The sequence below is a fragment of the Danio rerio genome, chromosome 5 (genome assembly GCF_049306965.1).
Source record: "Danio rerio strain Tuebingen ecotype United States chromosome 5, GRCz12tu, whole genome shotgun sequence".
NCBI lineage: Eukaryota > Metazoa > Chordata > Actinopteri > Cypriniformes > Danionidae > Danio > Danio rerio.
In genome coordinates, this window is record NC_133180.1 from 32,699,165 (window position 1) to 32,725,165 (window position 26,001).

General features: G+C 34.4%; 1 protein-coding gene and 1 long non-coding RNA gene across 2 annotated transcripts; both read right to left on the bottom strand.

The window, feature by feature from the left end:
* Nucleotides 1-478: 478 nt before the first annotated feature.
* cabp7b (calcium binding protein 7b) lies at nt 479-10,012 on the bottom strand. Its single transcript, XM_678793.7, has 5 exons — nt 9,039-10,012; nt 7,116-7,259; nt 6,639-6,751; nt 6,090-6,237; nt 479-2,866 (listed from the first exon to the last, which is right to left on the bottom strand). Exons 1-5 carry the CDS (start codon nt 9,145-9,147, stop codon nt 2,739-2,741), a joined length of 642 nt encoding a protein of 213 aa, XP_683885.1. The 5' UTR covers nt 9,148-10,012; the 3' UTR covers nt 479-2,738.
* A 7,562-nt stretch (nt 10,013-17,574) lies between these two features.
* Nucleotides 17,575-19,585, bottom strand: LOC137495603 (uncharacterized). The gene is made up of 3 exons (XR_011015523.2): nt 19,461-19,585; nt 18,815-18,862; nt 17,575-17,962 (listed from the first exon to the last, which is right to left on the bottom strand). It is a non-coding gene; the product is annotated as an uncharacterized lncRNA (long non-coding RNA).
* Between the last annotated feature and the right edge of the window lie 6,416 nt (nt 19,586-26,001).

Consider the following 26,001-nt stretch of genomic DNA (forward strand, 5'->3'; position numbering starts at 1 on the left):
ATATCTAAACAGTACTAACAATATTTTGAACACAAGGTCAACTCAACAATCATCATTAATTCAGCATTAGAGACTGGGAGAAAAACAACACATTTCTTGTATTCTTGTATTTATTCTATGCTTTTTGATTGTTTATTAGATTTTATGCAGATATACGCTTCCCCACAAAATTATCCCAATTAATCTCAATTGATAAATTCTGTCCAAATAGACATCATCCAGTTATCAGGTGGAATTGTATTCATAGCACAATATATAATCGCAGGAAAACAAAATATCTCAAAGCTAGATTTTTCCAATATCGTGCAGCCCTCATGTACATTAACTGTGCAATTCATGCTGAGTATGGCCTGGCATACAGGTTACTGAATGTAAATGCAAATCTTCTGTTGTCTGTGTAGTAATGTCTCAGATATTGTACCTTTTAATGCAAAAATGATAAATGAGTTGTAAAAAACGCACAATAAAAAAGACCAAAGAAGAAGCACCACCGTTTTAATTCAGTTGCTCACATTGAAATGTAACATCAGCACATTTTGGCACATCATAGATTCAAGGTTGTTTTCTACAGCTACATTGATGCAATATAAAGTTACATACATCAGTTGTATATATTAACGTTACGTCACTACATTAATATAATTATGTATGCTAATTTTTAACTGCCAACGTGTATCAGCCATCATGTAGTTAAATATAACGGATGTCATTTAAATATGTGTGCTGTAATATTCCCATGTGGAGTAAGATGATCTTATATTAAAGAAATATTGGAAAAATACAAAAATAAAACTATATTTCTTATAATCCTATAGGTTTTACCCATTTATTACTCTGATTGAAAAACATATTGCCATGTTAAATAATAACAGTAGCCTTATTAGTGTGTAAAAACAATTTGCACAGCAGATCACATGCTCGAGCTTTGGAAATTGAAAGCATGATATGTTTCCGATGTCCTGAAACCAGTGTATCTCAGTTCGTATATGCATGTGTGTGTGTATATATAGAAACTGTAACTTTAAATCACAGTAAATTGTCATCAAATAAGCATAGATTGCATATTTTGAGAACAAAGGCTGACTTTAACATTGCACAATACAACATGTCAGAAAAATACAAATACATGCAAATGCAAAAGGAATGTCATTGCTTTTGGATTTTGCTCTGCATTCTTGGATCACTCAGAATATCTGAGTTTGCAGATTACACATAAAGTAAATACCTTTATCCAATGTATAATATTAATCTGAAATAAGCATTTAATTGTACATTGATATGTCTCTCTGCAGCCTCTTCAAACTAATATAATATTAGTCTCACTACAATCATAATCATATGCTTAGACTTAACTTCATTATTGTTAAGCAAGAGAAGTGTTAACTCATTATTAATATCAGTTATCTGTGATAGAACACATGTGATTTAACTACTGGCAAAGTGCACAAAAAATATAGACTTTGGACACACAGAGAACAACACCATCCAACTTACTGTTTAGGCACTGAGATTACTGACGAATGCATAAATTACAGATAGATGCTGGATGCATACGTTTATTTCAGAGTATGCATAAGCCAAATATTGCTTGTTACCATTACCACCAACCTAAAGCTATCAAGTTAACTTCGAAATATTAATTTAGATTAATGTGCACTACTTCAATAGCTTTGAATAATGCTCTGTATTCATTAATGTGTATGAAATAAAAGCCTTAAACGTGACCTGTAGTTGTCCAGTTGACAGAGATAATGTGGAGACAAATTAGATAGAAAGACGAGACCACAACATCCCAGAAAAAGACTGGTTAATCGTTGACAACAATGTTGTCAATGCTAAAAACATTTCATGCAAATATGTAATTGTATGTATTAACACTTAGAACAGTTATATTGCAGGATATCGACAAAAACATTTAGTCTTACATGTGTGCACAATACGAATAGCCTGTTATATTTAGTCATTTATCACACAACCAGTAGACAAATTAATAAAAGACCTGTCGACAAACAATCCTGAGAGTCAAGACTGGAAGAAATATTGTTTTTGCAAGTTAAACAAAAGACAATTGCACAGGTTCCATTCAGAAACACTTTGGATTGTCACCAAATTTACTCTACTTTCCAATACAGTTAGTACTGGTAAGTTTAGTACCTTACATTCATTTTCTTTTTAAATTGCTCTGAGCCTAACATTTGGTGACTCTAAGTTGATCATTTTACTCCCTCTTTTCATTCTGAATCCACAAATTTCCCCATATAGACATCGATCAAACCGGCGATGTTTGGTAAAATACATGATCCGGTGACTCAATGTTGTTACAAAAAGGGGGAATATTTTTGTCATAATGTTATAGAATGACCCTGACAGGGTATTGATATAAAGGAGATTACAGCCATACAATACAATCTAATATTTTAAGTATGAAGTGCTACATTATAATAGATCTCTACTCTGTCACATGAGCCAAGAAACATATCATATTTTATAGGATGATGATCATTACTCAGTGCTACACAATAATGACCATGACACATTTTTAACTATATTACTCTGGGCTAAATTGTTCCATTTAACAACAGTCTGTCTTTACCTTGAGTTTATAGTAGAACGAAAGAGCAGCCTTTGGTGTTTCTGTAAAACTGATCATTATAAACTAGTGAAATTAGTGGACTTTTTTTTGCATTTTACCTTGTTTTCCTCTTGTCAGTTACTCGCTGTATTAGAAAAAGAGCTGTTCATTTCATTCCTCTTCGAAGCATCTGATTGGCTGCGATGAGCATGACGCTGATGATGAACGCGATGGCGAAGGCACAAATCAAGCTCTTTCGCACACAGGTGTGCTTGACTTGTTGCATGGGACTTTCTATGAAGAGAAGTTGAAAAAAATGGAAGATAAAAGGTTATTATTAATCTTGCTAAATTTGTCCATCAAACATTTATACCAACCCAGGCTCATTGGAAATACATGTCTGTCTACACTTTTGCGATATGTTAAAAAAAAAATGTTTGAAAAAAAATGCATTGCTCTAGGTACATTTTGTTGTACGTTTCAGATAACAAATTCACTAGAGAGTGCTTTTTTTCTTTTTTTGTGAATTTGTAATATGTTAATTAGGGTACATGTTGTTACATGTATCGATACACGTCCTCCTTGTACACGTTGTAAAATATTAGTCTGCCTCAACTCAACTTCTGCTCTAAATTGGGTCCATCTCATAGAATAGGATGTTAAAACTGGATTAATATAGAGCACTGCTTTGAAGACAGCCAAGGAGCAACTTCATTTACATTTAAAGGCAGTAAACTAAAACTGTATAAAAGGTTTGATTTTAGGAATGTTCAGGGCTCATTTTGACTCCAAGGGTACTGCCTTGTACTTTGAGACTGCTATGCCGAATAAACATCTTTATAGAGATTTTCTACATCCTCAATTTTTTTAACGTCCACTAGAACAGTGGTTCTCAAAGTGGGGGTCGGGACCCCCCAAGGGGTCATGGGACAATGAAGGGGGGTCGCCTGGTGATTTCCAAAAACTTTTATTTTTATTAAACCATTAGAATTACCATATTTTATCCATAACCTACTGAAGAGAAAAAAAATAGTAATTTATAGTCACTATATACTTTATAGTTACTATAGTAGCTTATAGTAACTAGTTCTATTGGTCTGCAACCCCTGTGGTAATTACATAATATTAAAGACACAGCATGCAGCTCAGATGCAGCAGATTGGTTTAATAACACCAGGTTAAACTTTCATGGCCCATTAACAGCACTCACATACATAAAAAAATTTAAATAAAGAATAGACTTGGGTCTATTGGTGTGTGTGTGCCATGGCATGCAATGTTTCTGTATTTATAACCACCTCAAAGAATATTGGAGGTCGCGAGTCACTGGCATTGTCATTTTGGGGGTCGCGGGCTGAAAAGTTTGAGAACCCCTGCACTAGAAGTCAGGGCTTGTCATACAGATCACTTTGCAAACCCTTCTCTAAACCCAACCAATAGTATTTTCAAAAGCAAACATCAGAGAAAAGTGCTCTGCGACCACATACAGGCCGTACCAAACTGACCACTCCAGAAAAGTTGTCAGTATGCAGATAGATAGTTGAGGCAAAACTATTCAGTTACAAATTCAACATAAACACCATTAAGTTGTGTTGTGCTATTTATTTGGTGTTGGGCAATCAACTTCATGAAAATAATCCTTTACTTGTTGGTAATATCAATAGTGTGAAAAGGAACAGCATTCATTAAAATCTAGAAACTGTAGTCAAACGTATGTTGAAGTACATGTTTGTGGTTTCACTTATAGACATGGGACGATAACCTTTTTCAAGGTATGGCAAAGTCAAGGCTTTAAAACCGCCAACATTTTCTGTAATACCATTCCTAAGGTATGTGTAGGATTTAAAAAAAAAAAATTTTCAGGACAACAGTATCTTCAGCAGAAAAGATATCAAAGATGCTGTTTTAAATTGTAAGAGTCTGTGTTTTGGAACCTAATGAAGACAGCAGAAGTTAATGATTCATTTAAATGATTTAGCCTGATGTGTTTACTGCTCCAAATTATTATAAACGTTTTTTGAAATATAACTTCTATTGTGTTTTAAAGGGGAAAAAAGTTGTTCTTTATCCAGACATTTAAAAAGAATATATTTTGGAGCAGTAATCACAATACCGTAAAACCATGCAACAATGTTTTTATCGAAGGTTATCATACCTTCAGAATCTTATGTAATCCAGCCCATGCCTATTCACAAATATCAAGGCTGAAGCACATATTCCAATGAGCCTGTGTTGATTTATGTAACAACTAATTTCAGTTTTAAATCTGATTGGTCAGGCAACTTTCCTCTTTTTAGTGTTTGTATGACTCTCCCTCTCTCTTTTTGTGTACTCCAGTCTGTACATTTTGTTTCAGCGGCCCTTTCTATGTTACACAGCTTCAAGTGACTGTGTTTATGAGTGCGTCAATGAATTATTCATTCAACTGATTCTCTCAGAAGCACTGATTCAGTCAACAAGAAAACAAACACTCTATTAATCAATATTAAATTATCAATCAGTTTAAATGAATCTATAACTAAACAAGTGACTGCCTTCATGAGAATATTATCACCAGATACAGAAAACAGTCAAAATTGTAGTTAAAATGTAAGTTAAAACTTATTTTATTAAAGGGATAGTTCACCCAAAAATAATGAAAATTACTCACCATTCACTTGTTTCAAACTTTTATGAGTATCTGTTGAACACTAAAGATTATATTTTGAAGAAGGCTGGAAGCCTGTAACCATTGACTTCAATAGATTTTGTTTTTTTTCCACTGTGGAAGTTGATAGTTACTCTTTTTTTTTTCGTCTTTCATCAAAATATCTTCTTTTTTGTTCATCAGAGGACACTCTTGAAGAGTTATAACCACTTGAGGTATAGTAAATGGTGGGTAAATTAGAATCTTATGGAAAACTGTCTTTTTAAACTGTTGTAAGCAATTAATTTTTAGTTTATGTAATTACACTTGGAATTGTACTGTACTATTTTCTAAATTGCTGGCAGAACAACAGCATTTTCTTTTTCTTTTTTTGGGAAAGATGTTCTCAAATTTCTCTTCAAAGAAGCGTTTTCCCCGCAGTTTAACTAGATACAATATGTATAAAAGCTTTTGAAAGGAATAAAAACATGCCAGCAGCTGGTATTTATTAAAAAGATATTTTCTACCAAAGAGTACGAGGTGTTGAAGTGCTCATCAGTATTGCAGATGCACTCCCCACTGTCCTGCTTCAAACAGATTCATGAGCTCCTTTATTTCCCCGGGACTATCAACAGAATATGTTTCAGCTAAAAATAGGCCGTTTCCTACACTGCAGCGATGGCCTCTGTGCCTTGCGTTTTTAATGGAGTTGACAGACAATTTTGATTGACACGATAATGCTCAGACACTTCATAATGAAACGGATGCGTGGGCTCACACGCGGGCCACGAATATGATGGAGACAAACAGCCAAGGTCACTGTATCATGTTTGTTGTTATCATGCTTTGTTGTTTCACTATAGAGAATTGTTGGTGTAAAAAAAGACTTACTGTCAATATCTACTTGGCACTCCGGGCTGTTTAAGTGACTCTCCTCAGTCATGATGATGTTCTCGATGTCTTTCATAGTCAAATGGTCACAGAAGGTCTCATACAGGAGTCTCTTCAGCTCGTCCACAGTTAGCTTTTGCATGTCACACTAATCCCAAAAAGAGAAAGGAGAGTAAAATTGATCTTTTAGTTAAAAGGAACAATGTTCAAAATGCCAAATGTTCCCTCAGATGATGATATAACTGCTATAAATGATCAGCGGCTAATGCACAGATGAGTTATACTAAATAGCACATTTAAGAGAATATTGCCTTCTAATGGACTGAAGCGCCGCTTTCGACATTAATTTTAATTCAATGCTATTACCACCAAAGAAATGTCAGCAAGTTAATTGCAGAGTGTGAATAATGTATGAATAATCTCCTTTTCCACCAGTAATCGCAGAGAGTCGCAGAACAATGGGACAAAGTAAAGCCCAAGCCAGACAGAACTAATCACAGAGACCATAAGGCCAAATAATTGAGATCATTTCAAGGGAAACCTCCACACCTTCCAGAATATGGAGTCAAATTCAGCTCCGTGGAAGCGGTCTGGCATACCAGCTGAAGACAGCTTTGGTCCGAGGAGCGCTACAAACTCTTCAAAGTCAACCTGACCGTCACCTGCAAAATGAAAAGGTACAAAAACACAGGCCAGCTTTACTCTAACCTTTTTTTCTATTCTGTGAGATTTAATCTCACGCTGATCCAGCAGAACTGACACACTCTAATCTTCTGAATCCTTATCAGAAACATCAGTCTTTTGTTCAGTGATTCACAATAGCCATTACCATATTGAATTGTTTTGCTGTTGCAGTTGTTTTTTATCAAATTTGTTATTGCACTGTACCTCTCTGATAAATGTTCCTGCAAAAAACATCTTTGATCTAATCAAAATAAGGCAAATTACGGAATATCACACAGTAGATCAATGCATGTTATGTGCTTGTGTGTTTAAATGGTGTCATTTTTGTGAGGGCTGATATACCGTCCATGTCCAGTCTTTGAATGATCACCTCCAGCTCCACTTCATTTGGCATGTAGCCAAGAGACCGCATGGCCACTCCTAGCTCCTGTTTGGAGATGAATCCGTTCCCATCACGGTCAAACACCTTAAAGGCTTCACGGATCTCTGCAGACGAGCCATGTACATTGACATGTCACAATATAACCATTCAAACTTTCGGATATTGTTGTAGCCTGATTGAAAAACCAGACCACTTTAGTACTTCCTCCAGATTAATTGGAGGAAAGCAAATTAGAATAAATAAGTGCTTTGATTCATTGCCTTTTAAATATCAGGAGACAGTCAAACCACACATTATTGATAGCTGCTATTAATGGTTATGACAAGGAAATTCTGAACATATTTTAATTCACTAAGCTGTGTTATCATTTCCTGTTACTTCATCGTGGTGGATGTGATGAATGTGATGCAAATTGCATGTTATTATTTGTGAGAGTCGGTTAACTTTAATTTATTAGAACAATAGCATACTTAATTATTATCATTTATAAAAAATAAAAAAAAAGACAGAAAACTGACTAATAAAATTTAACCAGGACAAAATTCAATAATTTTACAGATACTTCCTTTAACCTGAAACACATCATGATGTAGAGCAGATTTTTAAATACAGGTAAAACAACAAAAATATAATATAATATAAACAAAATAATCATATTGATAAAAACAGTCCATTATTTTTGGGTATCTCTTTTTGATCTATCATGGCTCAACATAAATCCTATGGCCAAATGACACAATATCATAATAATAGCTAAAGCATAGACATTATATTATATTTAAAATTCTGATGTGACTTTACAATGTTAAAATGCAATCAATTAATTGCCCACATCACTATACAGTGCTCAGCATAATTGAGTACACACCATTTTGATTTGTATCCATTTTTCAGTGAATGTAGACAATGTATTTTTATGTGTTCAAACAAAACCGATTTGTTAAACAGATATATTTATTAAAATAATATTTTAGTCACCAAACATCTGTAGAAATCAAAAAATAATGCAATTAAATTTAAGCAAAATATTGCACAAAAAATTACAAACTGCAAAATTTCAACTAATTTTTTTTGCTTCTCTTGATTTTTCCTCCTTTTGTTTAAATTCGTATTTAATATTTTTCTATTACATAAATTTGGCTATACTAGTTTTTGGACCTTTATCGTAAGGTTTTGTGTTAGATAAGCTCTAGATTTGGCTTCAGTACTTACTGATCGAATGTATATGCACAAATTTAATATTGTATTGTATTTCTGAGGGGTTTACTCATATATGCTGAACACTGTAATTAAGGAAACATCAAAAGGCAGGCCTATGTCTTTGAAAACCTGAATGAGTGTCAGCTAGATCTCTGTATCACATGTGTGCACATATTGGAAGCCTGTGCAGAGAAACATTGTGAATAAAATGAAAAAGAAAAGAACAATAAGTACATGTTCTTGCACATTGATTTATCTAAGGACACTTGGATGGAAAAAAATACCAGTTTAAAGGTTTAAATAGTTAAATTATATGTCAAATTATGCGTGCATCTAATAAACTGGCAATCAATTTGTTTAAATGTGCATTTGTCGAAAGAGGCATTGACTGTAATAAGTGTTAAAATACTACATACATTTTCGTCTGTATGTATGTTTTAGGCTTAAAAGCCATCATTCACCTATCATATTGCTAGCTTTGTTGTAACTATATGTAATACGTTTGTCATGACTCTAACAATGCGTGTGTACATGGGTGAAAAAACTAGCACTTTATTGAATGTGGACAGTAGAAGCTGCCGCAGGGCGCTCTCCATGGTGCTGAAATCCCACATTCACAAAGTACTGGCAGCGCTATCGCCAAGATAACGTCTCTCTTCAACTCAAAATGAAATATCACTCACCCTCCACTTCATCCTCGGGGAGGCTGACGGGAGCCCTGTAGGAAAGGATATCTGGAATTGAGCAAAGTCCCCTGTACATGAACCTGGAAGTCACAGCACGCACTGGCATCTCTGCGAAGGCAAACCGACGCTTTTATCCTGATCTTCATAAAGCACCTGTAGTCCGGCCACTGCAACTTTACTACAGAGCGCTCTCTGAAAGCCCGAAGCCAGCCATCAAAACGCGTGTCTCCATCCTGATTACTGTGGTCCAGATGCGATTAGTCACTCTGCACACTCATGCGGTAATGATCATTCATTCGATCGATTGCGGATTGCCTTGCATCAGGTGCGAAAACTATTGCCTTGAGATATCACCAAATCGCACATTCAAGTATTGCCATTCAGATGGAGCTTGTGTGGCACAGGTACGCGTATGCTGCTGGAAATGCCCCCGCGTTCTGTTCATCTTCAACTGGCTTTGAAGGATAAACGCAGAGCATCCCTCAAAAACAACGTCCTGTCAGCTCTCCTTGAGATTACGGTGGTTCCATTAGCTTGTGTTCATCGTTTTTAAATGTACACGATGTTTCACCGATCGAGTGAAAAAAAAAACCGAAATGTGTCACGTTATACTAATGCGCATTACCTCCCGGGCATCACCGCCTCCCTCACGCTCTTGATGCAATCCTACAGGTAGTCGAACGGTCTCGAGTTGCACAAATCAGAATATGTTGAAGCATTCCAATTTCTAACATTTCAGTCAATTTTAGTTGTTAATTTGATCCTTTAGGGAGATTTCTAAGAAAATAACACGTTCTTAAGTAAATGAGAAAGCACACGAGAAAGATAAATTCTCCATTACAGAACGACTAATAATGCGCTCATTTACTAGAGACGATGATTGCAATTAATTTGCGAAAGCTCGAGATGAAAGACAGAAATCCAAGAAGGGTTTGCTCGTCTGTGTCCTCGGTGAGGTCTGATCCACGAATGCGCGAGCGCCTGATGCTTGTCCCTTCAGCCAAAGTCACTCGCCCACTCTGTGCGCGCGCTCTAACGCGCTTAGATACAAGGGGCCACTGTGAATGAAACTCTTTCAGCTTCACCGTAAGCTTTCATCTTTTTTTTTTATTTGTCGGTAACTCGTTTAGTGTGTGCTCGCTGAATAAGTGTTTTTTTTTTATGGTCGGTATGAATTTAAATCGTTTTGTATCCAGCATATCCCTTAAAAACCTAACAATAATGAAAAACTATAAAAATTCAATCATGGTTGTATAGTTAAATCATAGAGTCTACAAATTAACTGTAGTTTTGCTACAGTAACCATAGTTTATGGCGTTTATAAAACTGATGTAGCCTATGATGTTGAAAATACCTGCAATTGACATCAAACATTGATAAAAAAACAGGTCAAATATGTAAATCACACTGTCTGCACACATTGTCCACCAAAAATAATAAAAAAACAACTTAATAAAATATGTATGTATTTTATGCATCAAACATAATTTAAAATGCTAATTTAAATTGTATTTTGTATCCCATGCACAGTATTGAAAGCAATACTATGGCTTATGTGAGTGACCACTGTAAAGCCTTGCAGACAGGGGCCCATTGCACCTCAGTTGTGAGTATTAAAGTGAGGGTGTGGAAAACAGTTGTTCATTCAATGCCTCCACTATCTTTTCTATCAGCTTCTTTTAGTTCCAGGAAATCATTAGGCCACCAACCATAGGTTGATGTAGCAGCCCACATGCATAGAGCCAAAGGCAACACACACATCAGAGGACCTCAGTTAGGAAAGCGATGCAATTTAAGCTTTAAACATTAATACTGCACTATAAATCATTAATGTCAATATGGCATCAGTTAGGAATCCAAAATGATGATTTGAATGTCAAAGATATGATCAGTGTTAACAGCTTGGGTTAACTCATCATATTTATCCAATCGAATTTATACAGAAACGATATAGTAAATTAAAGTCTCCGACATCAAACAAAACAGCATAAAACGTAGTTACTGTAAATGTAATAAAACCATGGTTCATTTCAGTAAGACATCACATGGTACATAATAGAACACATTTAAAACATCTGTTTTAATGCCTGTATTTTAAAATGAGGTATAGGTAAAACATATGTCCATCTCTGCTTTCCATTGTTCAGCTGGCGCTGCATACAGGTGTGAATTATTTAATGATCTAGAACTGGGGTCACCTACCCTGTTCCTGGAGAGCCTCCTTCCTGCAGATGTCAGTCGCAGCCCTGACCAAACACACCTGTCTGTAATTATTAAGTGCTGCTTCAGGTCATAATTAATTGGTTCAGGTGTGTTTCATCAGCTGAATTCTGCAAGCTGCGTCCCAATACACTACCCATCCTAAATAGTATTTGAAAATAGATTTAGTATGTCTCAAACTATAGTATGTTGAAAAGAGTGTATGCCAAAGGTTCCTGGATGGTGTACTATTGCTGGTAAAAACTTGAAGTGTAGAAGCATCCATACTGCTAATATTGCCCACGATTCATTGCACGTTGGACTACAAGTTCGGATAAAAAGTGTAAACAAACTACAAACATGACGTTAGCGCAAGACCAACCACCAAGTAGAGAGGCTTCAGTAAAGTTGTTTGAATGACTGTTAATTAATATCTAACCAACTGGAAAATGTTCAGTGTTATATTTTCATATCAATATATGTTTGGACATTAACCTCTGAATGCATAATTACCCAAAAACCTGAGGAGATTTCTCTGCATAAAAGACTGGCGGATGGCAGATTATCTTGCTGCTGCTTCTCCAATAAGGGGTTAGTAATTAAATATGAAAGAAATGTGGATGATGTGTTCAGATGATTGACAGGGGACGTAACTAATCAACATAACAGTCTGTTAAGGAGGAAGTAGTATGTTTGGGTTGGTAACCCCCAGTGGTAGAAAGAGTACAGAAAAATCATACCTAAATAAAAGTACCATATACTTGCTTAAAGATGGAGTGCAATTAGAGTAAAAGTATCTGTTGTAACTATTACTCCAAGTAGGAGTAAAATATAGACCTTTCAAAAGTACTCGAGTAGTGAGTAGTACGCTGTAAAAAGCTGATGCATTTACTTGCAATTTGTGGATGTGTGTAAACGTAATATTCTGTAGTGCATTTAGTTATTGCCTAGCAGGCACACAACGTCATAAGACGTTAATATTAGGTTAGATTTAGGTTGTGATGTCAGGTAACCAAAATTCAATGTCTAGCCAGCGTCTAAGGACAACATTACTTTGATGTCAAATGACGACGTCTAATTACATTGATATTTGGTTGATTTTAAGTTGTGATAGAAAGTGACCAACATCCAAGGTCGAGCCAACATTTTAAACTAACGTCATTTTGACATCAAATACTGACATTTATTTGTCAGGTATGTCAACCAAAATCCAACATCTGATAGACGTCATAGTGGTAATGTCCACACAACGCCAAGCTGTAACACCATAAGACATTGATTTCTGGTTGATTTTAGGTTGGACATTGACATCGACCTGACGTTGAGTTCTGACATCAACCCGATTTTAATTCCCTAACAAAATGCAACGTCGCCACAAAGTTGGGGTACAACGTCAATTTGACATCATGTTGACGTCTTATGCCTGCTGGTTGTTTAAGGCCGTTTCAGTCATCATACAGTAAACATGCGTCATTTTCTCATTCTCATCAGTGACATGCATCTAAACCAGGTATGTCCAAACTCAGTCATGGAGGGCCAGTGTCCTGCAAGGTTTATTTACAACCCCAATCTGACACACCTGGGCTAGCTAATCAAGCTCTTGCTAGGCTTTCTAGAAACATCTTTGCAGGTTTGTTGAGACAAGTTGGAGCTAAAATCTGCAGGACACTGGCCCTCCAGGACCGAGTTTGGACACCCCTGATCTAAACAGTCTCTGGGTCATTGCTTGTGACAATTTTGGGCATCTTTTTGGACACTTTTAATAATTCCTAACAGTTTGCTCCAATTATAAATCACTCATGTCTTGGGTTAGATCGGTATGATGCAATTTACCTTCTATGTGCGATTCAGTTGGACAGGAATCACAGGACTGATTTTTCTAATCCCCATAGGCAAGAAGAAATAAAGTAGTGGAGTAAAAGTACAGAAACTGCACTAAAAATGTACTCAAGGGAAAGTGAAAGTACACATTTTTAAAATTTCTTAGTAAATTACAATTTCTGAGAAAAAACTACATTACTGTATTTTCAGTATTTGTAATTTGTTACTTTACACCACTGGTTACTCCTGATCTAGAATGATTCAACCAAAAATCTCTTCAAAAAGTGTTAACAGTAGGTTAAACTGATGGTGTTTTTTGTGGAATTTTAAGGTAAGCTGCTTTCAGCTCTTTATATTGTTGCATTTTAAACAATATAATTTGCAAATTTAAGATTAGTTTGTTGTTATTTTAGTGAAGGACACCAATTTTGCATGCTCATATTTAGACATTAAAGAAAACTGTTTCTTTTGACAAAGACCTCAAAATGCTAAAACAGTAATTTTTTTGCTTAAACATATTGTCTTTGTGGGTTTAATTTTTGTCCAAAAGCTGTCTATTTTCACTGCTGAAGTAGATGCTTTTGAGAAAAAATAATGTTGCCATAGCTTCGCCAAAAAGTATTGGTCTGTTTTCAGAGTTATGACTGGAATATGAAATTGATAGATATTGCATCTGGATGAGCCAAGGTCAACAAGTTTTTTCCATGTTCTTAGTCAGTGTTATTTTCAATCAACAAAAGCTCAGTTTGAGGCTGAATTACTAGAGGTTATACAAATAGTTAAAAAGTGGCTTGCAAACCTAAATCTAATTTGTAGAGCAGAACTGCAGTGGAGCCCCGAATGATTTCAAGTGAAAGGCATGAAAATTAACAGGCGTGAAAACTGACAATAAAGGCCCTCCTAGCACTGCCCTTGAAAGTGCAGTATTTCTTTTATTTTCCCGCAAAAAGTCATATTTTACAGCATGTGTTGTCTTGTATATTTATCCATTATGACTTTAAATCCAGATTTTGAAATAGAAAAGTCATCTTTATAGTAGGCTATACATGAATGTTTTGCGTGTGTTGAGGGCATACAGCAGCTCATTATTCTGGCCCAAAATGTGCCGTCCTGTCTCAGCTTTCAGCTTGTGGTGTTGAACTGTTTGACAGCTTGTCTCAGCACTGGTCTCTCTCTACTGCACCTTACTCTTTCCCTGTTTCTCTCAAATGTTCGTCTGACAACTGCCATCAATACGTCTGGAAGCATGTTAGCATGCATTTAAATAGTGTGGAGAATTCCTCATCTGTCCTATGTAACTTAAAGGCACTAACATGTTCAAGCTTTTAATTAAACTATAATATTCTTTACTTGGTTTCTTATTTGAAATCAGATCAGTTTGTTACAGTATATAATGACCTGAGCTGCAGTCGAGAGCATAGTAATAGGATGAATACTGATGTTGGCTGCTTTCTGTAGTGGGGGAAATAGTTAGTAGATAACAAAGTGTTCCAAGTTTCATGAGCAGAGAGCTCTTATATTCCTCTTCAGTCCTAGTAGAGACGCATGTATTGATTTAGTTTAATTGCCTGTGACGTGGATGGTTTTTTAATTCGCAACCTCTTTGAAAAACTCTTTCAGCCTATACTCTTAAGTCCTGGCTTATATAGCAAACATTATCAAGTGACTAATGTTTTTCGAGTGTACTAAAATGTTGTAACCAAAATCTTTTTTTTTGTTTTTGTTTTTGATGGATCGGTACTTGTTGACAATTTTGCTTGCATCATGACAAAAACATCATTGATAAAACAAAGCAGTACTGACTTTCACAGCATGAAAAATGTAATCTGTTAAACTAACAGAGCATAGAAAGATACTTCAAAAGCTCATAATGCAACCTTTATCGCATTGTAACCGTTTACTGTCCCAAACGCTATTGGGAATATTGATTGCCTCTGTAATTGCCTAGAGAGGCATTTACACGGATGACTGTTCATTGGGGCTTTTTCTTTTTTAATAGAAATCCACATGTGTTCAGAATACAATCAGTTTATCGGTAGAAAAACTGCTTAGGTTTTGCTGAGCAGAATGTGTTCATGGTGAATGATAAAACTTGACTAATTGGCATTTGCACGATAATACATACAGTATCATGCACATTTTTAGATAACCAGAGTTTTTACACTTTACGCAATTGCATTTCATATGAAAATGAAGAGCATAATTTCGATATAAGCGTTTTGTGTGGGGTGGCCAGATTTCTCAAAGTGAATAAGAATAAGAAATTGATATATTCTTCGATCGTTTGTGTTTTTTTTCCCCCAAGGAATTCATTCAAACATTAAATTGCATCACTAACATGTTGGGTTAAGAAAACCAATGTATAATGTGTAATGTGTAATGCATTAGCAAGTAATTTCTCAAGTTATTTTTCTTAACTAACAAATCATCACCTTAGAATTATACGGTTCTTTCTGATATGTTTGTCAAAACTGAGTCATTCATATATTCGTATTAAGTGACAAAATATTTCCGTTATGGGATGTGTTTTTATAAATTGTTTATTTTTTAAGATTATTTATTTGAAAACAATAAAAGGATTTATTTACAAGGTCGAAATCTATATCTAACATAGATATTTACATTAGATGTCGCCTACGTTGTTGTTGTCTATTGGAAAGAATGCGTCAATAGAGCAGCCATTTTAGTACAGGGTAGCGCTCCTTTTAAATGAATGTGGGACCAAGGTGCATTGGAGGACTGGCCATCCAGAGTTAGAGATATATACACACACACACACATATATATATATATATATATATATATATATATATATGATCAGGAGTTTCATATATACTGTATATATATATATATATATATATATAACCCTATATATATATGTGGCTCTATAAGGTTCTTTTTATGAGCCGATCAGTATTTCGAATGGACGCATGACGTCCAATCAGGATCAGCTTTCTTTGTCATTTCTCCGGATATTTCGGTTGACAGCTGGAAAGACCAGAAAGAAACACAAAATCAGAGTTGACTAAATAATGCCGCACCACACAAAATTGAGAAGAAACCTGAAACTAAAAAGTTGTGTGTGAATGTGATGAGATTTGGAAGCATTTTTTGACATTGAGATGAAATGTTAAATTTGACATTGTTGAAAAAGAAACAGTTATTAAAAACAGTAATATATTAAGCAGGAAATGTGCATGCGCAGGTTTTCCCCACGGTCCCAAGACATGCGGTACAGGTGAATTAAATTAGTTAAATTGGCTGTAGTGTATGTCTGTAAATACAAGAGTGTATGGTTGTTTCACAGTGTTGGGTTACGGCTGGAAGGGCATTCGCCGCGTAAAACATATGCTGGATAAGTTGGCGGTTCATTCCGCTGTGGAGGCCCCTGATTCAATTCAATTCAATTCAATTCAGCTTTATTTGTATAGCGCTTTTACAATGTAGATTGTGTCAAAGCAGCTTCACATAAATGGTCATAGTAACTAGAACAGTGTGGTTCAGGTTTTAGTGTTTAAGTTCAGTTCAGATCAGTTTAGCTCAGTTCAGTGTGATTTAATCATTACTGAGAGTTCAAACACTGAAGAGCCAATTCATTGATGCGTAGCTCTACCAATCCTGAACCATGCGAGGCAGTGGCGACAGCGGAGAGGGAAAAAAAAAAAAAAAAACTTCACCTGATGGGAGTGAAGAAAAAAAAACCTTGAGGGAACCAGACTCAGTTGGGCACTGATTAATAAAGGCACTAAGCCGAAAAGAAAATAAATAAAAATATTTAGTCAGTGAAACATTTTAGTGTTCATAAAATTTTCTAAATTTGATTTTAAGCTTTAAAGGGAAAATAATTTAATTTATGGGGCATGTAAATCAATAAATATAATTCAGTAGTTAATATAAAACATATAATTAAAAAAAATTACCATATTAATTACATAAAATAACTATATGCACTGGACAAAATATTTAGCACAGCATTGTATGCTTAATTTGAACATGAAAAAATATTCATCCCAAAACATTAAATAAATGATATAAAAAGCAAAAATGTAACTTTCTGAAACATCCACACACTGTAAAAAATGTTACTTAGATCTAACTTATAAAAAGTGAGGCAAGTGGTTGCATCGGACGTTTTAGGTTGATTCAACTTCCAGCCTTTTTTAAGTATTTTAAACACTAAAACATTGCTTAAAACAAATGCAATAAAATTAAGTTGAGCCAACTAATTTTAGATAAACTTACTTTTTTTGTTAAACTTAACTTACTTATACATTGCTATATGTTGACTGTACTCATTTTAATTAAGTATTATGAACTTAATGATCTAAATAAAATTAACCATGCATATGTCTTTTAAAACTAATTTAATTGACTTCTGGCTGTAACCTCAGAAAATAAATCTTCGTTTCTATATTGTAAGCACAATATACACTAGTAAAAACAGATAAACAGACTTTCCTGTCAATAACAATTAAATAAGAATGGGAAGATGGATTAAAGACCATAACATGTATTCAATATCAATCGATGTTCCTTTTAATAGTGACTACAAAATAGGCCATTAATGTGGCTACACATACACAATACATAAATAAAAACATTAATAATACCAGATCCTATTGAGAAATCATCCAAGGCAACTCAGTGAGGAGATTTGCATATTTTGATAAAGATTTAGGATGCATAATGTCCAGTCCCACAAAGAGTCTCTAATATATCTCAAATGTATACAGTTTTGATGGATACTTGAAGTCGAGGACATCGGTAAGTCCAAACAGGAGCCATCATGCATTTGACAGGTTTGGCAAACCTCTGACAGTCCTATGATAATCCAAACTTTGTTGGGCTGATGGCAAATTTTTCCCGTGGGCAGCCGCATGCACCTCTGATTCCTCACAACTCTATTGGTAGAGACAAAAAGAAACAGGAGTTCAGGTGGTTGCTACCAAACAACATTAAATAGCTAAATACTGAATAGGAAATAACTACAAGTAAAGTTACAAAAGTCCAGTGAGAATGATGCATGGATGAAACACCTTAGTTTATCAGTTAAAAATTACCTTAGTTAAAATGACCTAACTTCTATTTAAAAAATAAAAAAGGTTATAGAGGTTGTGTAATTACATTATTCCAGGTGTTTTTAGTTATCAAATTTTAAAGAAAACTGTGATTTTACTCAGTGTAACAGTGCATGTCATTGTGTTTTCCTGTCAATCAAAGAATTGTTAAAATTTAGGTATTACATTTTTTGTTTATTTTGGCAACTTATAAAGCATAAGAATGTGTATTTAATTTAGATATTAAAACTGTTTGAAAATGGCTATATGAAAATTATAGAATACAAGTTCTATAATTTAATTGTCATATTCATTTTGCACCAAACTTTGCACGTCATAATACAAATTTTATTAAATAAATAAATAAATACATTGCCATTTTACACATTACATTAAGGTTTACATTAAATTTTTGCTAAAGCTACATTTAATTTACTTTTTCTTCAAATTTAATGTCACTGGCAAATGACAGTTCAGTGATTCAGTGTTATTAGTTAGCTTTATTGAAAGACTGACAGATAATAAGAAACTGCATTAGGATATTTTTATACTGTTTTTACTGTTGCACACATAAAAAAATCTTCAGATATCAAATGTAAGTTAATTCTATGGAGCCCACTATTGTTTGCAATTTTACCAATGTTTTACTTGCCTGCAAATAATTATAGCTGTAGTTGTATCTAATGTTTTTCTTACCTGGATGTGAAGTTTGAAGATCCACAGGTAACAAAATCACTTTGGTATCTAAAGACCAAGAACATGCATTTTAGAATGAGGTGCATACAATTTAAATGGTTCTGTAAACATCAGTAGTAAATGTAATTTAAGTTAAAATAAATTGTAAATCTGTAATTTATTCACTATGCAGCATTAAAAAACTTATGGACTAAATCTCTAAAACACAAACTTTAAGTTATACTTTCTCTTACGTTAAACACACACTACTTAACTGTTGCATACGTTTCTGCATTTAATATCCATCCTTAATGTGCTGCTATAACTTAGGTGAGCTAACTTTAGCTAAGTTAGCGCTAGCAAACTGAACCCCCACACCCCGACCGCCCACCAGTGACCTTGTTAATCGGTTCAGCAACGTTAGTTATACCTACTAAGTGTTTTAAAACTACTTTCACTATTTTTTCTCAATAATATCACTTTTAATCGTTAGCATAAACTAGCGTTGGTTAGTGTTAGCCAACTTAGCTTTCCATGTGAGAGCAGTCTAACTGTTAACATACCTGAGGCTACAGTACAATTTACAAAGCTAAAACCTCACCTGCCTAGCGAAGACAGCAGTTTTGCATGACTTTACAATTATCATTCGGCTAAATTTGCAACTTACCGTGTTAATCAGATCCGCTGCTGGGAGCAATTAATGTCGACCATTGCAGAAGCTGCGTCTGCCTGCTAAATCCCGGGCAATGAAAAAGGAGTCACGCCAAACTATTAAAATCACGTTTTATGAACACCTGCCCACATCGACAGCTGCTCTAATAAATTGTCTGTGTCAACTCACTTTTATAACATTTATTCTACACAATAACCACGTACAAAAATCTACTCAAATAAATTGCATTAGTTTTATTCAAAATATACAGTTATATAAAAACTGATATATTTTAAGTAAAGAGGAAGCAAATTTAATTTTTTTGGCATAAAACAAATAAAATTAACTAGATTGCAATTATTTAAAGTAGATAGAACCAACTTTGTGAGTGTAGCACTTTTTACAGTGCATATTGTTACACTAATTTCTTTTTAAATGAAATTAATAAGCTGACTGATTGTATTTGTTAAAAAAAGTAGTACTCCAATTAATAATCTGCCACATAGAACCTTATAATTCCAAGTGCAAAATGACTTTTTAGAGTTAGAAGGTTCTCTCTGCATTTACCGTATTATTTTACCCCAATTTGCAAATTTAAGAGAATTTTGTTGATTTACATTTAGAGTACATTTATGGTCTCTGTCATGTTGATGTATGAAAAGAAAATGTTACTTACATATTGTTTACTACTGTATTTGTAATGCAAAATCTTTTAAGCTCAATATCTCAAAATCATTTAGAAAGCAGACAGAACCTTATAATTCCAGGGGAATGTAATGAGTCTTGAAGTCTTTGTTGCTTTTATTTCTGACTATGTTTTGTCTTCACTTCACTACTCATTATAAATTTTATACAGCACATTGGTCAACATTAGTTGTGTTTGTGCTCTATAAATAAATTGAATTTGAAACATTCCTAGGGTAAATAATATGTCTTCATTTTCAATCTGTTTTACAATATTTCCCTGCACATCAATTGAGCATAAATTTAGTCTTAGAAAATACATTCTAATGTTTATAAAATTGTTATTTCAACCCCCAAATGAAAGTTTTGTTGTAAATTACTCACCACCATTGTGTATTTTTATTCCCCTTCAAGAGGTAATTCAGCTTCCTGTTTTCTAGATTTTGAACGAGTGCTGTCAGTGGAGGATGAGGGAGCTCTCAGATTTCATCTAATACCTTAATTTGTTTTCAGAAGATGAATGAAGGACACAAGTTTGGACGACATGAGGGTGAGTAATAGTGTTATTTTAAGTTTTGGGTGAACTAACCCAGGTTAAGGTTTTTATTTTGTTATAACTAGCAGTAACCACCTTTGCATTCAACTTGATCTCCTCCACTCAGCTTGATCCAATCTCTATGTGATGTCTATATCCAACTGCAATTAAAATCGAGAGGGAATTGTGTCATTTAGATGATCATTTTGTTTTTAATATTGGTCTTGTTTAACAGAAGATAATACTTTTATCATTGTTCGGCAGTAAATCAATTTTAAAAAAGATGTATTTCTCTGAGCACTAACAGTTTCTTTGTATGATTAACACTTCTTGTGCGTATTGGTTCTTGTTGATTTGCTGAATGCCTCTTTAATCGTAAGTCTCTTTGGACAACAGCGTCTACTGAATTTCTTAGTGTCAATGTAGTTTTTTTTTGGTTGCCTGCAAGATTGTTTCACAACAACACAAACAATACACACACAAAACAAAGAAAGAAAACAGCTGAAATATCTAACTGTCCAAGAGAAAACAGAGTGCTTGGTCACCCTAATTATTTAACGCATAGCCACTAGACTCCTTGTACCTCCCATTCTGGTCTAATGTCTATTGTCAACAAATTTTTAATGTATTACTCTAAATTAAATTTCCTACTATAAATGGCTCCACAAAAGCATATTTGCTTGAGATTTATGACTCCGATGGTGTCATATAGAGGGCAATGATTCATTACAGCTCGATAATGATTTGGGTTCTATCAAACAAAGGCAACTCAGATAAATTAACCCATTAAAGAGCTCAGCCAGTCTAGATAATGTAAAATAGGTGCTAATAATTTAAGCGGTGTGATTGTTTGACCTGATTCTTCTGGATCTCAAATTGCTAAGCCTCGCTAGTTGGGTCTTAGTATAATTATCATTGTAAAATCTGTTGATACACCGATACGAAATAATACAAACAAACTGAATGAACTGGGTACACGTATTTTATCCTGTTTTGTGATTGCTGTAACATTTAACACAATTCTGTTCAAATCATATGAATAATAAGAGCATTTGCATTGTTTTAAGTATGCAAATATCGCTCAAGGTGGTGAGGTGTTTTTATTTAAGATTGTATTTTGCATGAGATGCCTGTTGAATGCATAAATCTTCCGCCTAATGTGCCCGGCTAAAGAATTTCTTGCCTCCCAGGAGAGCAGAACTATGACATAATGCAAATAAGTCTCCAATCAGTCAAAGCATGAAATCAGTCTGACATATTGAAATAAGAAATTTTCGTCATGTCTCTAAACGTCCCTTTATCTTCAGGACACTGTTGTGAATTTTTTATTAAAGGTCAGTCGGGTCAAACATTAATGACTTCATTCTTCAACAAAAGTAACTTTCTTTGTATTGCACTGCCATCAGTATCGTTGTATAGGGAAAGTGGAAATACATGTGAATGTAGCTTCATTGTGGATTATCATCACTGCTTTTATTTCTTCTCTAAATGTATTTATTTCTTGACATTGACATCTCAATTGCACTGGATAAACCTTTTTTCCCCAAACCATGCATTTGTTTAAGTGTTATAGCAGACATTTTCAACATATATTTTAAATTCATAATTTTCAATACCTGGGAGGCTTGTTGTTTATAATAATAATAATAATAATAATAATAATAATAATAATAATAATAATAATAATAATAATAATAAATCAATTAATTAGAGTAAAAAAAAAGCTAAAACATAATATACATACATACACAAATATCATTCTTTACATACACTCACCGCCACTCACCACTCACATACAGTACACTTGCCAATTTATTGGTACATCTGTCCAATTGCTCGTTAACACAAATTTTTATTCAGCCAATCACATGGCAGCAACTCAATGCATTTGGGCATGTAGACATGGTCAAGACGATCTGCAGCAGTTCAAACCAAACATCAGAATGGAGAAGAAAGGTGAATTAAGTGACTTTGAATGGGGCATGGTTGTTGGTGCCAGACGGGCTGCTCTGAGTATTTCAGAAACTGCTGATACACAGCCTACCTGAGTATTGTTGCTGACCATGTTCATTCCTTTATGACCACCGTGTACTCCTTCTGATGGTCACTTCCAACAGGATAATGCTCAATGTCATAAAGCATGAATCATCTCAGACTGGTTTTTTGAATATGGCAATGAGTTCACTGTACTCGAATGGCCTCCACACTCACCAGTTCTCAACCCAATAGAGCACCTGTGGGGTTTGGTGGAACTGGAGATTTGTGTCATGGATGTGCTACTGTGATGCTATCATGTCAATATGAACCAAAATATACAAGGATTATTTCCAGTACCTTGTTGAATATAGCACGAAAGATTAAGGCAGTTCTGAAGGCAAAAGGGGGACCCCCTTTATTAAGTGTACTAAAGTGAGTGTACATTAACTATAAGGCAAACACAGCATGATCAAACTATAAGCTAATGCAACATGATCTCACGACAATTTGTAACTTTTTGATTTAGTAGCTAATTCAAATAAAATTATATGACCTCATTCGTACAATTAAGTACGATTTGCTTATCCCCCAATGACGGTTGGGTTTAGGGGAGGGGCTGGGTGCCACGCCTCCTTTTTAAAATCGTACATTTCCATACGACTGAACTAGTACGAATTTGAACGAAGTAGCCACTAAACAGACAAAACGTAAAATAGATACATTTCCTCGTGAGATCATGTCTTCATCTCGTATCATATGTTAACACTTGTTTTGTATTTAACCAGTACTAGTTTTACATTATTTTCTAATTTTAGGTTAACAGGTGAAGCATTCTAGGTTTTGTTCCCTTCTCAGAGTAGAAAGATTGAACAAGGAAGGTTTTACTCTTTGAAACAAGACAATCACCATTAATATTGCTTGTGTGTTTACTGATTATGTTTATATTTATATTTAGTCATCCAACAGATTACCTACTGTTTAGCTCAGAAAACAGCAATGGTATATGATTATTCAAACATTTAAAAACTAAATTACAATAGTTCAAATGAGTGAAACTATCAAAACTAAAGCGGTGTGCTTTTGCGAAACAGCTCAATGATGCCATCCCATAGACGTTAGATCCGTAAATTAATTGTGTATTTGCTTTATTGTTTTTGAAAAACAAAAAATATGTTGAATGCAAAAAAGCACAGCCATACTGAGCACTGCTGCTATTGGCTGGACTAATCTCAGCCTTAGGGGAATTTGTATATGAGGTTTTTCTTATTTACAGTAGTTTGTATTGAAGACAACATCAAGAAAAGCATAAGCAGATTGTGCTGGTTGGCGGAATTGTTTTCTGCCGTCATTATGAGCACTGCTGCCTCATTGCAGATATCACAGCTTGGATGTTGCCCTTGACTGTCCTTGTTTACTGTCAGCTCTGTGTTTTGCTCACATGAGTTCTGAAGTCCTACAGGACCCCCACAGTCTCTAAATGCCCTCATGATGCAATTAGAGCACTTCAACTGTTACAATAATTTACTTAGAGATGCTCTAGAACGACGGCGCCGGTGTACCGTTCTCATCAAGCCCATCGAATCAGATTGGCCGCTACTTTTCATTCAGCCTCGTCTAATCTCTTCTCACATCTGGTATAACCACTCTCCGCTGGCATCGCTATTTTACTTCATTAGTGCCAACTCATTTACATGGCCACAGGCAACTAACCTTTTGGTATTTACTGTATATTCTGGAATTATTCACAAGTCTAAAGCATTTTGTGAATTATGTCATGCATTTAATGCCAAGCATGCCTGTATTTGAATTGATGCTGATTGAGAGACACAAAACAGTGCTCAGCATATATAAGTACACCCCTTACAAGTCTGTTTTAAATTTATTTTTTAATAGGAAGCTTTTTTGTGCATATACATTAGTCAGTACTGAAGCCAAATCATACGATAATGGTCCAAAAACTAGTACCCCCAAATTTATGTTATAAAAAAATCTTTAATACAAACAAACAAAAAAAAAAAAAGAGGATAAATCAAGAGAAGCAAAAAAAAAAAAAAAAAACATGCTTTCAGTTTTTATTTTTATTTATTTATTTATTTATTTATTTATTTATTTATTTATTTTTGTCTTTGAATTTGTTTAACATAGTTTGGCATTTAAATGCCACTATAATTTATTTTTAATTAAGTTTTATGCTTATATTTTCAATGAGATGTTCTCTCCCAAATCTGAATACTGTTAAATTGAAAGAATTTGATGTGATGAGACCATGCTAAAATGCATGTTTGTCACTGGTTTTATTATTTTAAAATGTGAGATGCACACCAATTATATATATATTGTGATTCTGAACAGCCCTCACTATAAATGAGTACACCCCCCTTTTGAAAAAGAATATTTGTATTCATTTCTCAATGAACATATCCAATATATTTTGGTGCATTTAAACAAAACATTTTAAAACCGTTATATACATGAAAATAAAACAAGAGTTTGGTCACCTAACATCTTTAATAGAAAAAATAATACATTTATGCTCAAAATAGTTTTATTTGTTATTGCAAAAAAAAAAAAAAAACCTACAAAATTTCAACAAAATTTGATGTAGTTTTCATATTTATGAGTTTTTTATTTGGTAACACTTTACAATAAGGTTGTATTATTCATTCATTAATTTTTTTTCTGCTTAGTCCCTTTATTAATCCGAGGTCGCCACAGCGGAATAACCGCCAACTTATCCAGCATATTTTTAAGAAGCGGATGCCCTTCCAGCCGCAACCTATCTCTGGGAAACATCCACACACACTCGTTCACACTGGTACACTATGGAAAATTTAGCCCGTACCACATGTCTTTGGACTGTGGGGGAAACCAGAGCATGCAAACTCCACACAGACATGCCAACTGACCCAGCCGAGGCTCAAACCAGCGACCTTCTTTGCTGCGAGGCGAAAGCACTACCTACTGCTCCACTGCGTCATTATAAGGTTGTATTAGTTAATGTTAAATAATGCATTTACTAACACGAACAAACAATGAACAATGCATTTATTAAAATGTATGTTCATGTTAGCTAACAATAACAAATGAAAATACAGTTATATATTATTAGTTCATGTTAGTAAATACATTAACTAATGAAACCTTATTGTAAAGTGTGACCTTTTATTTGGGTGTGTTAATTTTTAGACTATCTTGAGTTTTTTTTGTTAGACTAGTTCCAGTTTTGTCTTTGGTACTGACTAATCTAATATATATGCACAAATATATTATTGATAAGCATAAGATAATCTTAATTTAATCTGTGATAATTGTACTCTACAAAATACAGCAACTTATTTAAAAATACATCTAAGTTGTGCT

Coding starts and splice junctions, on each gene's coding strand:
- cabp7b (XM_678793.7), bottom strand. CDS start 9,147: ATGCCAGTGCGTGCTGTGACTTCCAGGTTCATGTACAGGGGACTTTGC. Junction 7,260..9,038: donor CCCCGAGGATGAAGTGGAGG/GTGAGTGATATT, acceptor GCTCGTCTGCAG/AGATCCGTGAAGCCTTTAAG. Junction 2,867..6,089: donor GTGCCAAGTAGATATTGACA/GTAAGTCTTTTT, acceptor TTCTCTTCATAG/AAAGTCCCATGCAACAAGTC.